Source organism: Phasianus colchicus, chromosome 1 (genome assembly GCF_987193195.1).
Source record: "Phasianus colchicus chromosome 1, bPhaCol1.hap1.1, whole genome shotgun sequence".
Classification (NCBI taxonomy): domain Eukaryota; kingdom Metazoa; phylum Chordata; class Aves; order Galliformes; family Phasianidae; genus Phasianus; species Phasianus colchicus.
This window is the reverse complement of record NC_143436.1, coordinates 41,686,566-41,701,102: the sequence shown is the minus strand read 5'-3', so window position 1 is coordinate 41,701,102 and position 14,537 is coordinate 41,686,566. Positions and strand designations below refer to the sequence as shown.

Below are 14,537 nucleotides of genomic sequence, written 5' to 3'. Positions count from 1 at the left end.
TGTTTGTTGGAGAGAGGGAAAGCCATGAGAAAACAGATTTTTCTAGAGAATTACAGTTTGTCAAGATCTGTTCATCTTCCAAATCTAGTGCTTCTCTACAATGTATGTGACTGATGTCTTGTGCTATTTTTATTCTCCTTCTCCATACTAAGCATCTTATTATATGGTCTTTACTATATGTCTGCTGCTCTCTAAAAATGCAGGAATTTATTTATGGTTACATAATTGCCACATTTGAACAAAATGGCAAATGACACATTCTGAATCAGGCAAGCGTTCAAAGGGAGATTATGTAATTATGTAATCTAAATTCATACAGCTTAAATTGTCTTGAATGGCAAAAGAAGCTGCAACTCAGAGCTGCTGTAGAGCTGCAAAGGTGTAACAGTCAGAAAATAAAAATGTATTACTGAAATCAGCCATTTCTTCATCCTGCTAAATTCACTAGGCTTTAACACATCAATAGACAATTGCTAAGCCAACAGCACATTTTAGCACAAAATGCTGTCTTGAAAAAACAGAATTGAGATCATCAAATGCTTCTGTTTATGTAGTTTGTCTTTGATCATTACCCATTGAAAATTGTGAGTTAATCCTTAATAATTTCTTCCTTGATCAGCACTTTGATTTGCTACTGCTGTGTATGAATACTGCTGCAAGTGCTTATTAACTTGTATGAAATACTGGGGCATAAATGCTAAGAAAAAACAAAGAATATGTGAAGCTTAAATAGACTTAGGATCCATTATGCCAAAACCATACAAATCAGAAATCACTGTAAGGGTGCTTTCTTTCTAAAAATCTACTAAATTACTGCTTTAGTTTTAAAGCCACATCCTAAAACCCAGAAACAGTAAATCTAACTGTCCTCCTATAATCATACACAAGATGTATTTTTCAATTACAGTATTTTTGTAAAGGCTCCTATATAACTACATGCTAAGGAAGGGCTGAACTTGCAAGGAAGCTCTTCAGAGTTTGCCCTGAAAATATTGGATTAGATTGGTGTCTTACTGCACCAAAGCCCATTCCATTTACTACTTAGTTTCCATACTGGATATGGAAATAACAAACAAACAGAAAAAACAAGACTGTATAAAAAAAATGATTGAAAATAATGATGAAAGATTTTTCAGTTTCTGTAGCTCATGCTTTTGAGAAACTTAGGGAAAAAAAAAAAAAGAAAGAGGATTTTATTGCATTCAGGATACTGTTAGATTAAGAATTAGATATTCTTTTTTGCATATGCAAATATATAAGCACATCATATAGCAAACACTTTCTTTATTTTCAGGGGTACATGTAACTATATGCCCTGCATATTCCAACAATTCTAGTTAAATTCCTTTTACAAACTCAGTGGAATTCCAAGAGGTTTTCTATTTATCATAAATGAAGGCTTGTAGGCATACATTTTGTAAATCAATGTAAAGCCAGAACATTACGGCTTGCGCTCAGAACAGCAAAACTACTGAAGTTTGATTTCTTTTATATCCCCTGTCTTTATCGCCCAACCCTCCTTCTTATTACTCTGATACTTCTGTATAGGCATATAAAAAAAATTTAATAGTTATAATTTTCATCCCCCAAACCAACTGTATATAAGAAATTCAAGAATATCAATCTTTTCACTTTTTTTTCCCTACAATCTCCTGCTGCATTCAAAAATTATCTCTTTAAACACAAGTGAAAAGAGTTTGTTCTCAAAAATATGATTTTCACAGACATTGCCTAACAGAGGCAAAAAGTGTTGTGCATGCACATACGTGTTAAATGTATGATTAATAAAAATATACAAATTTTGAGATACACTAACAACTTTGGAATAGGTATTGTCCCACTAAATTTTACTGAAAAAGCAGAGAAGCATCTCCCGTATGTTTACCTGCAAGGCAAACTAATGAAATGGTCAATTGATTCCTTGGTAAAAAAGTCTAGTTAATAATTTGTTTGTTTATTTTAACAATGAAGTTTAGTATTTGCTTTCATTTTTTTTATACAACTTGTACTGTAGCACATACTTTTGGCGTTTTGTTTCTAAACAGCTTACACAACTATATACAGAATGGCCCTTATTTGGACTATGCTCTCCCTGACACGTCCTGCATGAAGGGGTCCACATCACAGCAGAGCCTCACCCTGACGGTCCAGGCTGTTGGGTCCCAAATGCAGGAAAGAGAGTAGAGCAGAGCCAGGAGCAGGATGCACTCCACTGCTCCAGAAAGTATTTAGCTATTTTAACAGTTCAGGAGCGAACTGAGAGATATGGACTTATGCTAGGAAGTGCTTACACCCACTCCTCCCACCCACTGTTATTTAGACTTCCTTTTTAAGTCTAAGTAACACCTCTGTATTTTAGCAGAGTCAGAAACATATGGAGCAGTACTGGTGCCAAGCTCATCTATCTGCATTTTGTTCAATGTGGGAATTTTGTTTCTTTTTAAGCAATCAGATTTGAAAGCTTGCCTGTACTAAAGTCAGAATAATGATAAAAGAACATCTAGAAATATTGACCAAGGAGAGATCCTGTTCTCCTCAAAGCTTAAGGAGCACTATTAATGAAATGATCAGTACAAAGTAACAGCTAGAATCACCTCCATTGCCAGCAGGGAAATCAATAGCTACATTCACAACAGGTTTTGCAAAGGATCCAGCCCCAGGAAAGCCACACATACTTACAAATTATAGAGCATATCAGCCATGTTGCTGCGGTAGTACAAGGCATTTCTGTAGGCGCTTTCAGCTTCAGAAATCTTGCTCTGGCTCTTGAGAACATTTCCAAGGTTACCCCATGCTGTCAAGAGAAGAAAGCAGTATTCAGAAAGAGCTTCAATCCAATTACACATGACACAGTATCTGAGCATGGGGAAGTTCCAAGGGGAGGCAAGCCCCTCAAAGAAGCTATGCCTAAAAGGATGGGACGTTGCTTGTTTTTCCCTTAGTTCTCTGTATCATTGCATCTTACTGTACTGTGCAACTTACCTCATGTAGCAGTGATTTGCATACACTCTGCATACATTAAGATTTGGGATGGAAAAATAAACTTTCAAATCAAAATACATCTGCATGATTTAGAAACAACTGTAGCAAAGGAAAAGGATCATTTTCTTTTCTAAAATCTCTACACAAAAAGCTTCAGAGTTAAATGCACAGATAGAGCATCTTCGTGGTTGGAGTTTTTTTCAGCCTATCTACTTGAAACCACAAGAGCTGTGCCCAGAGTAGACAGGCTTCTCATGGAAGTATCAAAATTGACATATGATAGGAATTGGAAGAATAGTAAGGTAAATAACCAGGATTAAAAGTATGCCATTTAGATATAAACACATTACATACATCACTAAAATGCATCTTTCTACTTGGAAAACACATGGTTCCTTTCCATACATTTTATCGTGTTATATAATGTGTCCTTATGTCCCACCTATAAAGGACTTGAGGTAAATAATAATAATAATAAAATCTAAGGCTCCACATGTGTTCCTTTTGCAGTTTGATGAGTGTCAAGAAAAGTATACTTACAAAAGAAACTGGAACTAATATTTTATATAAAATACAACCCACGTTATTCTGGGAAGATAATTCAAATGGCCTTATAATTATAGACTGTATGTATACATGAACAAAAAGCACATTATCCTTATAATACATCAAAGCTGTTTCACAGAACAGTTCTACTTTCACAAGAATTTTTTTTTTCTTTAATGAGCACGAATAATGGAAAGATGATGCCTATCCTTTCCACCAAATACAAAATATATGGCAAGCTCTTCCCTCCAGATGACGAACCATGAACATTAGCTCAAATTGCTTTTTAACTCTGCCTCTTCAGTTAGTCAAGTCCTTTTTTACAGGAACTTATATAAAAACCGAGTAACACAAACTTTTAATGTAGCTTGACATAAAGCTAATAGCAGGTTGATGATTATTATAATTACTATCAGGTGCATGTTTTTCTTTAGAAAGCACGTTGCTTTCAAACTGCTGTGTTTTGCTGCAGAAGGATCCTGCCATAAGAGTGAAAACAATAGCAAACATTATTTTCTTTTAAACAGAATATATTAATAATTGGCCAGAAAAGATGATGGAACCCTTTTAGGATACACAAAAGAAAAATCATTCACTGTTACACAACATATTTTGCTAAGAAAAAGAAACAACAATATTTCCATGAGTACAGAAGCTATAATTTCTGTGAGTCACTTTATTTTAGCCTGATATTTTATAACAAGAAAAAAATTCAAACTTACTTAGCACTGCTAATACTGCTAAAAATATTCTCAGATTAATTCGGTTTTCGCACTGTAACCGCTGATTCTGAATTTATCTTCCAATTGCAGCCATTATTCTTTCTTATGAGCAGAAAACATTTCAGAAGCATCAACTAACATGACTACTGGCCAGCATACAAACATTAATGACTTTAAGAAAAAAGAATTTTTCAACTTCAAACAGACACCCTGATGCTCTTGTACATTCGGTGACTGTCTCCCGCAGTTGCACATTCCATTTACTCCGTAGCTACTTCTGCTTTCACTATGATCTCCCATAACAGAACATAACCTTAAACGATCATTTGGACCACTGGTAACTATTTCTTGCTAAATAGTTACTTGCTTCCCAAAACAGTGAAGCTCAGTAAATACAAGGATGTATTGAAGAATGATTCAATTTATCTTTTCAGCTGCTAAGTTGAAAAAAACCTTTTAACACTATTAAGTGCAATAGTTTCTCCTCTAGACTTCATTACATGCTGTACGTTCCATTATTTAACTGATTTAATAGACTTTTTCAGGCGACATCTTATTTTACAGTCTGTAAAGTATTTTTGTGTCAAGGCTAATATCAATATTTAACCTGTGGTATTGCATCTGAAATGTACTCTATTTAGAGTTTTGTTTAAACTTGTAAAAGTCTTTATCAATCCTTATCTTAAGCCCAATTTCTCCTGTAAAATTGTAGAAATTATGTGTGCATTCAGAAACAGAGATAAAATTGAAGCTGGATGTGAAGCTACAAACATTAAAACCATACTCTATGACTCCAACTAAATTTCAGCGCATGGCTATTTTCCTTCTGCACATCCTAAGAAATTAAAAATGAATATACTTGAGGCAAAGAGAAGAAACTAAATCAGTAAATTCTAGTATTTAGGATGGATTTTTATTCCACTTAGTATATTTTTCATACAAAATCTGAAATACCTTAATAACCATTGCAAAACATTTAATATTCAGAAGAAGCTAAGGGCATATGCAGTGCAATTTAATCTTCAGCTACAAATTCAATTTTTTCCCCAATAGGAGATTCTATACAGCACAAAAGATAAAGCAAGCTGTGTGTGAAATAGTTTCGTAACATTTACTTTTTGCCTGCTGCTCAATTCCCTTTACACCAACTTTGAGATAGAAAAAGTCTTTTTAGATAGAAGAGGTCTTTCAGAAATAATACTCCAACTAAGGCAACTAAGGCAATATTCACGCATCTCACACACTTACAAAACAGTATATTAATTGCATATGGTTACATAGATCTACACAACATAAATGGATATATAAAAAATTAAAACTGCACGTCATGTAAGCCAGCGATGAAGTGAAAAATCTCCTCATATTTGAGAGCCTCTAAACTAGTTAGATTTCTTGATAGGAAAACGGACATTTTAAAGGCGGTGAGGTTTTTTTGTGTATGTCTTATTTGTTTACTTTTTAAAGAGTAAGAAAAACATATGTGGTATTAAGTAAGAAAACAAACAATTGCTTAAGTGGTATAATTTTGGGCCACATCAAAATAGATTTCTATCAGACTCCTAAGCAATCTAGCAGTGAAGGTACTTCAACTTTTCAGACACTTCATTTTTCAAAATGCAAATGAGTATGAAAAAAATTCTTCTTTAAAGTTTAATTTGGTTTCTGAATTATCTCATAGGAACTGAGGACTGAGAAAAGTAAGTTGATACATAAAACCTTCTGTTTCTACCTTTATTTTGAAAGAGAGCAAGACAGACAATTTCAAGGCAGGAACAATGTTGTCCAAGCCAATCTGGATGGATTTAAGATGCGCATCCTACTAAACAGAAGAGTTGAACTGAAGTTGCAATTCAGCTATAAAAACAAATCAGAAACAAATGTATGCAAATATCTTATTTTAAATTCTATTTCTTCTGAATCAAGGATTATGCTAGCTTATGGAATTTATAAAGCAACCAGGTAAAGCCTCAGAGAGAAGCACTTGGTGCAAAAAGCAAATATGTTGACTACTCAATGAAACAGTTTTCTTCAAAACAACAATTAAATTACAAATGAGTAATAAAGATAACCTTGAAGCATTTAAGGAGGATTCCTACCCTTCACCCCTATAAACTCATGTAGTAAGAAACTAAAAATGAGATAAATAAAAGCTATTTGCTCTAAACATACCTTTGCTGAATCAAGGAAGAAAAAAATATATACATAAATAAATAAATATACCACCTAAATACAAAAATAACATAACAAAAAAAAAAAAAAAAAAAAGGAAAATACTAATTTTCCTACTGTATTACATCAGGAGACAACACTGTCTCTTGCAAATGTTGCTTGGAGTAAATAGATCCTAAAATTGAATCAAAACAAATGTACAATTCTAACAACTCATAACAATGAATTATTGAAGTTTTGCAATGTTGATCTCACCTTAAAACTATAAGACAGAGTCATAAAATTTAAGTTAAAATAGAAATTGATGAAGGCATCAAAAAAGTGAACTAGATTATTACTTGAGTGACAGTGATAAACTATTTGAACTGCTACTGAAATATTTAGGGAACAGCAAAATCATTTGTAATCAAGTTCTCAGCAGTCCAAACAAGCAACTCTACTTCACAGTGCAACAACAAAGAAACATCCTCAGAGATTTACAGGTATTTGTGCTTTATTTACTATTCTCAAGCTTGTGAAATCAGCAGATCTTTCTGCATTTCCCCTTTCAAGTTGTGAAAATGAAATGAACATCTAAAACTATAATCTTTGTTTTGTTCATTAAGATTTGAGGGATGAAGAGATGCTGGTGCAGAAAAAAAAAATAGTTTTTTTAATGTAATAATTGACAACATTTATGATAAAGGACACTATCACAAGAATCTTTAGTGTTCAACTTCACTGCAAAACAGTAATTGCCTTTCCCGTTTTTTCACTTCTTTCTCCCCTTTCTTTGTTAACTTTGATTAGTAATGATCTCTATTTTTCCATCTGGAAGGAACAAGAGAGGGGAGCACATAAGACCAAGAGAAAACAAACAGCCAACTCTATGTAAAACCTCTTGAATCAAAGGACACCCAGTTTTGAAAAATATCACTCTTCTGAACTACTTGAAAAAATAGTATTTTTGAGTCTAGCTCCTAAAGATGTTTTTTTGATGTTGTTGAATAAAATACTCTTTTATCTGGCAAGCATGCAAAGAATATTTTTGTTTTCCTACCCATCCCCTGATTAAAGAATGGGAGGAGGAGGTTGTAGTCATACCACTGCCAAAAATGGAGTGGAAAGAGAACTATCAAAACAGCTATCAACATCTTGAAGTGCATGGTCACCATTTGCACTCATTAAACTATTAGAACGCTATTGGCTTCTTCACACAGTAAAAGTAATGTTGACTTGTATCAAAACATGCCAGCTCCCACATCAAGCTGATAAACAGTGCAACTCCTCCATACTCCCCTACAATTTTACACCTAAACCATAAAGACTCATAATTTCACAAGAAAATTAGTTTTTCTCCTGTTCACATCGAAGAGGTAAGATATCAAGGCTTATCAATGGCAATTAAGCAAATAGATCCAACAGATGCTGCAAAACTCCAAAGCATCAATGCTTTAAAACCTTCCAAAACTCCTCATCATCATGTAAGTACAAAGTAATACTTTTTTGGATGATGAAATAATTGAAGCAAGTTTTATTTTTACTTTTATTAAACACTTCTGTTTCCAACACTGTCCAAATTGACTTTCCATTTGCTTCTCTCTCCTTCTAACGCTAACAAGTCAACTGAAATATGTGTACTTTTCATATAAATCAATACTTGATTGCAGCATACTAATCATCTCTTCTTGGTTACAGCATCAATACTTATATTTGCACTGCACTTGGTGAAGTTTTATGTTTTCTTTCACTATGAACTTGTTGCACAAGAAAATCACAGGAGAACAGGTATTAAAACAGTATGGCAAAACTGAAAATTTTACAAGGAGGAAACAGTACAAATTATACTTCCAACTTTGAAATGCTGTGCTGCTTTCCAAGAATTTACATCATAGTATGTCTAATTTTCAATGTATTTTTTTCCTCTGAAATTAGTTAATTCAGTAGCTATCCATATAATGGAGTCAATCTAAAAGAACTAAAAAAAAGTATATGGAAAGTTAGGAGATTTTACTACTTTCCAGGTGATGCTTCTGAAAATTGGCAAAAATAGCACGAAGATTCCACAAGCATTGATTACACTACACATGTCAGAGGGGGTATGTTTATACAAGGCTGTCAGCCCCATGAACATTAAATTAACTTATAAAACTTGAGAGTATAAAATATAACCAAAAAAGAAATAACCTCTTCTCTTTTTCTATGAAATTTTGTAACAATTCCTAGAGCATGGCAATCCAGGCTTCCTGTTCAGGACACTTTGGTTTTGATTGGTTGGGTTTTTTTGCAATTTTTTATTTATCATGTTCTTGAAAATTTTTCATTTTGCACTACAAATTATTGTTCTTCAGCTATCAGTAAGAAAACCATGGATTATGAGCATTCACAGCATCACCTCACCATGTGGCAGATATCACCATGAGGTATGCAGAGGTGAATACAGCAATGTATAGTGAAGCTGTCAGCTCTATGGTATTAGGGAACAAATAGATTATTGCAAATTCTTGGAACTTCCACCAGGAAAGTTCTTAGCACTGACACTGGATAGTTTTAGATCAAATATTTACAAACGGAATTATCATCAGCTCTGCATTAATAGTTGAAAGCCAAGTATTATGTTACACAGAGTACTGGACCACTGTTAAGGTTAAAATTAGAGATTGTTTTGGAGCAATGTGATAACAGGATGGCCTCAGCAAAAATACACTTAATATGGGATGTGGCTTGAAGAGAAAAATATGTTTTTTTTCCTGTTTATCAAGTTTATACCTTTAAAATAGATAAATTACTGTAAACAGATTCAGCTTCCTCCTGGACTCCTACAGGTGCTAAACTGGGAATTAAGAGTTATATTCTGTTCCCAGATCTGTTGCTCATCTGTTATTTAGATGTGTTGTTCAGGAAGCTTCTTCTCCTGATCCTTTTCCATTCTTTACTCTCGACATTTGTTGCTCATTCATTAGTTGCAAGCTTTTTCTGCCGGGGACTGTCTCTCACTGTGGGTTTGTACAGTGCCTACTACAATAACACAGCTAGACACTAATGGAACATAAATGCATTTTAGCCTCTAGGGGAATGAAGTAAAGGAAGGAGAGGAAGTGTTCTTGTAGTACAGAAGAGAAACATAAGGAACATTTCTTGTGTAATTACTATTCTCATAACAGAAGGGCCAAGAAAACTAAGTTATTTAAACACTGTGAGAACTGCTGAAATTTACATTTACAGATTATATTTTGGTCTATATTTTTAACTTCCATTGAAGGGTCATCCTTCTTAAAACATATCTGGGAGCAGACAAAGGTCCTGAAGGGAAATCGGAGTTTCTCTGAGGAGATTTGAGTGTGATCAACTTCATGAGAAAGAAGTTGAAATATTAATACCAATGTTTGCTAATGGAAAATTCATCTTACTGAAGAAAAAAAAAAGACTGAGATTTTGCCATTTTGTTTGACCATTTGTAGCGGTCAACAAGATCTCAGATATCAGGACTTCGCTGTAATAGAGAGCTCAGTATCAGATATACCATTTACATTTAAGAGGCTACATTCATAGCTGTAAAGAGCAACACCTCTTCCTTCTTGTCAGAAGGTTCTATTCATCAGCAATTTATGGCTTTTTTTTTCTGTCAAGGGTACTACTGCATAAAATAAAGTGGTGCTTCAGTCTTTAGCATTCACATTTCATCAAGCAATCACTTTGTTCTAGAGAGGAAAAGATTTTCACTAGCAGAAGAAAAATAGCTTTTCTGAATAAAAAGTCTGAAAGCTCAGTTGCACTCACCAAAAAAGTAAATGAAGAGAACAAGTTCTTCTACAGTACAGACATACTCTATCTTACAGATATATTCAGGAGATCAATTAGATAATGTTGTTTTTTTTAACTGGTTTGAGTGCAGAGAAGTTCACCTAAGCACTAAAGGTTACTTTGTTGGAAGCTGAAGAGCTTTATTATAAGTTCCACTAAGAAAACATTACAATTCATTCATACAGGGTATTTCTGTTCTTTATATTGTTCCAAAGAAGTTATGAATATGTCAAAATATGCCAGAAATTCACTTACAATTTACAATATTTTCTGTACAAAAATTTTACTTGTTAATAGACACTTTGATCAAGTTACCTTGTTTTGCTAAAACAACAGCAGAAGTGTTCTGTTCCTTGTTTCCTAAAGTGATAAATGGTCTCTATGTACTTATAATTTATGAGTTTAATCTACGTTATGTGTTGATTTTTTTTTTTTTATAGCAGTGGGTATGCATTAACATTGAGACACTGTATTAGAGATCTACCACCACCTAAGCATTATATACTATTCTTTTTATTAAGAACATTATTTATACTATCTGTTGATCTATTCTGAGACTTTTCGAGTGACAGAAGGTGAAAGAAAAACACAACTGAATTCTATACAGAGCTCTGAAAGCTCTCCAGTACTTGCCAGCACGGGCACTAAAACAACTGAATTTTGTCAGGCAGGTGCTGCAGTTTTATTTATTTTTAAAACTGCGTTACAAATAGATATGAATACATGACATTTTCTGCTATGTTCAACACCACTGTCCAATATACCCATTCCTCTTGCTATGTTACAAAAAGTTAACATTTTCTTCCCAAAGGACAGAACAGTGGCTCTGTCAGCTCAATGAAACTGAGATGATACTAAGCATTTGCTAAGGAAGGACTGCTCCTAGGCTTCATCATTTGCTCTGTTTAGTCTAGAAGAAGGAATCAATTGACTCAGGTAAGATAAAAAAGAAGGTAGAAAAAGTGAATTATGCTACCCTTAATATCTAATGTGGTCACTGTTCTAAATCACAGGAGACCCAGATGACATTTTTTATTTCATAGCTTTCTTAGCTACGTGCAGTGCAAGTGTGTGAACACTGTAAGCCATATCATGAGGCTTCACAAGAATCAAGAACAAAGTAGTGAACCAGGGCTGACTCAAAGCTCTCATGACATAAGGAATTCTATTTTGCAGAGAAGATGGACTCAAATTGTTCAAGAAAGAGAGAGATCATCCCAGACACTTCAGGATCAGCCCTGATGAATGCTTTAGAGAACTAAACTAACTCAGGAAAAGATGTGACTGTGTGTTAAATTTGCAAACTTACATAGCTTTCTAAACAGCAGGAAGGATTCTAAAAATAGTAATACATATTTCAAAACTATCACTTAAATCCCAAGTGGTGGACTGTAAGCTAGATTCCTACAGAAATGGAAGGGTGTACTTAACCAACTGAAATGACAGCCCTGGTTCTCAGAGCTAAAGTAGATGGATCAAGTTGGCCCACTTCCAGGCAAGGGTAACAGAGAGGACAACGACCTGGGAACATGCCAGAACAGTCACAGAAGGGCTGGAGTTTATCAAACCAAGGTAATTCTAAGAGGACTACATGTGTCAGATTTGGAAAAGGCAATATACTTCATGTTTGGGAAGAAAGCTTCTCTATGAGACTTCAAGGTGAGTTCTGTTTGCCCATTTTTAAATCACTTATTAAGGCAAGATAGACTCTGTGAAGCTTTACCATCCAATAAATGTTCATACTAGTATGGAAATACGGATCACACAGAAGAAGATAGATCATAAAAAAACACACTTCATCTTTTGCAAGAAGTGAAACTAAGTAAAGAGACTAAAATAATTCACTAGCATCCCTCATAGCCCATACTCTATCTTCTACATTGTGAGAACAGAAACAGAAGTTCAACATGCCACAATGTCTAAGCAAAGAGAACAAGAAGTTTGCCTATTTTTTTAAATCTTTTCTGTATTTAGGAACAAAACTAAACGCAAGTCTTCTGCTCTCCTCCCACAGTATCCCCTTGGAGAATCTAGTAGCCCATGGCTTCAACAGATACACTCTTTGCTGGGTAAAGAACTGGCTGGACAGCTGCACCTAGAGAGTGGTGGTGAATGGAGTTAAATCTAGTTAGCAACTGGTCACGAGTAATGTTACCCCAGAGGTCAGTACTGGGTCCTGTAAATATCTTTACTGATGATCTGGAAAAGGACATTGAGTGTATGTTATCAGTAAATCTACTGATAACACCAAGTTGGCAGGAAGTGTCGATCTACCTGGGGGTAGGTAGGCCTTACAGGGCGATCTGAACAGGCTAGAAAGCTGGGCTGAGGGCAATGGCATGAGGTTCAACAAGACCAAGTGCTGGATCCTACACTTTGCCCACAACAACCCCAGGCAATGCCACAGGCTTGGGACAGAGTGGCTGGAAGACTGTTATAAAGGAAACAGACATGGGGGTACTGGTTGACACTTGGCTGAACATGAGTCAGCAGTGTGCTCAGTTGGCCAAGAAGGCCAATGGCATCTTGGCTTGTACCAAAAATAGTGCTGTCAGCAGGAACAGGGAAATGATCATCCCTCTGTACTTAGCAATGGCGAGGCTACACCTTGAGTAGTGTGTTCAGTTTTGGGTCCCTCACCACAAGAAAAGACACTGATGCCTTGGAGCCTGTTCAGAGAAGGGCAACAAAGCTGATAAGAGGTCTGGAGCACAAGTCATATGAGAAGTGGCTGAGGGAACTGGGATTTTTTAGTCTGGAGGAAGCCCAGGGGAGATCTTATCACTCTCTACAACTACCAGAAAGGAGGATGTGGTGAACTGGGGATGGGCATCTTCTCCTACATAACTTGTGATAGGACTAGAGGGATTGGCCTCAAGTTGTGCCAAGGGAGATTCAGGTTGGACATTAGAAAAAGCTTCTTCTCCAGAAGAGTGGTCACGTGCTGGAATGGGCTGCCCAAGGAGGTGGTGGAGTCACCGATCCTGTAAATGTTCATGGAACATTTAGATGTATGTTACGCTGAGGGACATGGTTTAGTGGAATATATTGGTGATAGGAGGATAGTTGGAGTGGATGATCTTGGAGGTATTTTCCAACCTCGGTGATTCTATGATTCTCTACTGCAACTGCCATCATATCAGCCATCACCTAATTTTCATGTGACTCAGAGCTGGCAGACATGATAATCTAAGCAAGAGAAGTGAGTAACACCTGGTTACAAAGGATATTGGAAAAAAAAAAAATGGATTTTTCATTGCCAGAAAAGGCGTAAAGAGACATCAAAATGTGTGTAAATTACTGTCATGTTCACATCAAAGGTTTGTTTCTCTACCAGACTTATGCATAGAGCCTCAACACATACTCCTATGCGATCTACTACAGACAGGAAAATGAAGACACATAACTCATGATGAAAACCAGTATGTAAAGAAAGTAAGATAATGGAACAGCTGGATGAGTATCTAAACAAGCATGCTTAGTTTGAGAAACAGCCTGGATAATCTCAATTTTCCTTTTACTAGTAATTCTTTGTCTCCAAAATAATCAGTCTAGGTCCGTAACATACATGAAAATGGACTGAAGGCCAGATCTTTAATCAGACAGGAAAAAGAATAAACTATCAGTTTTTGGAAAAAAAAAAAAAAAAAAAAAAGTAAAAAATTAACCTCAAACATAATCCACTCCACTTGTTATGCTACAAAAAGACACTTTGCCAAAACTAATTCCTATTGGACCAGGGGTGGAGTTTTTGAACTGCAGTTTTCAGCACAGTTGAGCTTGTTGAGTGATTCTGCAGAGCACCTCTGGGAAGGCTGAGGAAGGAGTAACAGCCTGATGAGTCCATGTTTCAAAACAGAGTAATAGAGTCCATGTCTCAAAATTGTTTATTTCCTTAAATTCTTAGTATATGCAGAAGGGAAAAATAAAGTCTAGCCAGTAGTTAATAACAGATTCGCTTTTTACTGCTATTTAGGATTCACATATCAGAGATATTGTTGGACTGTGCAAAAGGGAAAAAATATGTATTTACTATCCTTGTTTTCAGTCCTCTACAGACATTAAGAAAGAATATTGGGCTTTCTGGCATCCTGCTGAAGGAGCAGCAGGTATCCCACAGTGACTTGGGTTTCAAAGGAAATTACAGCACTGCTGAAGAACTGAAAGAAAGAATACTGACACTGGAGAATAAATTTAGACTTTGAACTGAAGTGTAAACCACTTTCCTTCAGCTCTCCAACATATTTAGCATAACCAGACTGTTTTGCTGCGGCTGGACTGCCTGTGGGATGCTCAAATGCTCTAGGTAACTATGGCTGTTTCCCAAACAACTAA

General features: G+C 35.4%; 1 protein-coding gene across 4 annotated transcripts in view; it reads right to left on the bottom strand.

The window, feature by feature from the left end:
* The window catches only part of TMTC2 (transmembrane O-mannosyltransferase targeting cadherins 2), a 235,915-nt gene that overhangs the window by 71,950 nt on the left and 149,428 nt on the right, over window positions 1-14,537 (bottom strand). For all 4 annotated transcript variants that reach the window (XM_031589647.2, XM_031589648.2, XM_090139358.1 and 1 more), the window contains exon 4: window positions 2,680-2,794. In XM_031589647.2, the coding sequence (XP_031445507.2) occupies window positions 2,680-2,794 (115 nt within the window). The remainder of the gene's footprint in view (window positions 1-2,679; window positions 2,795-14,537) is intronic.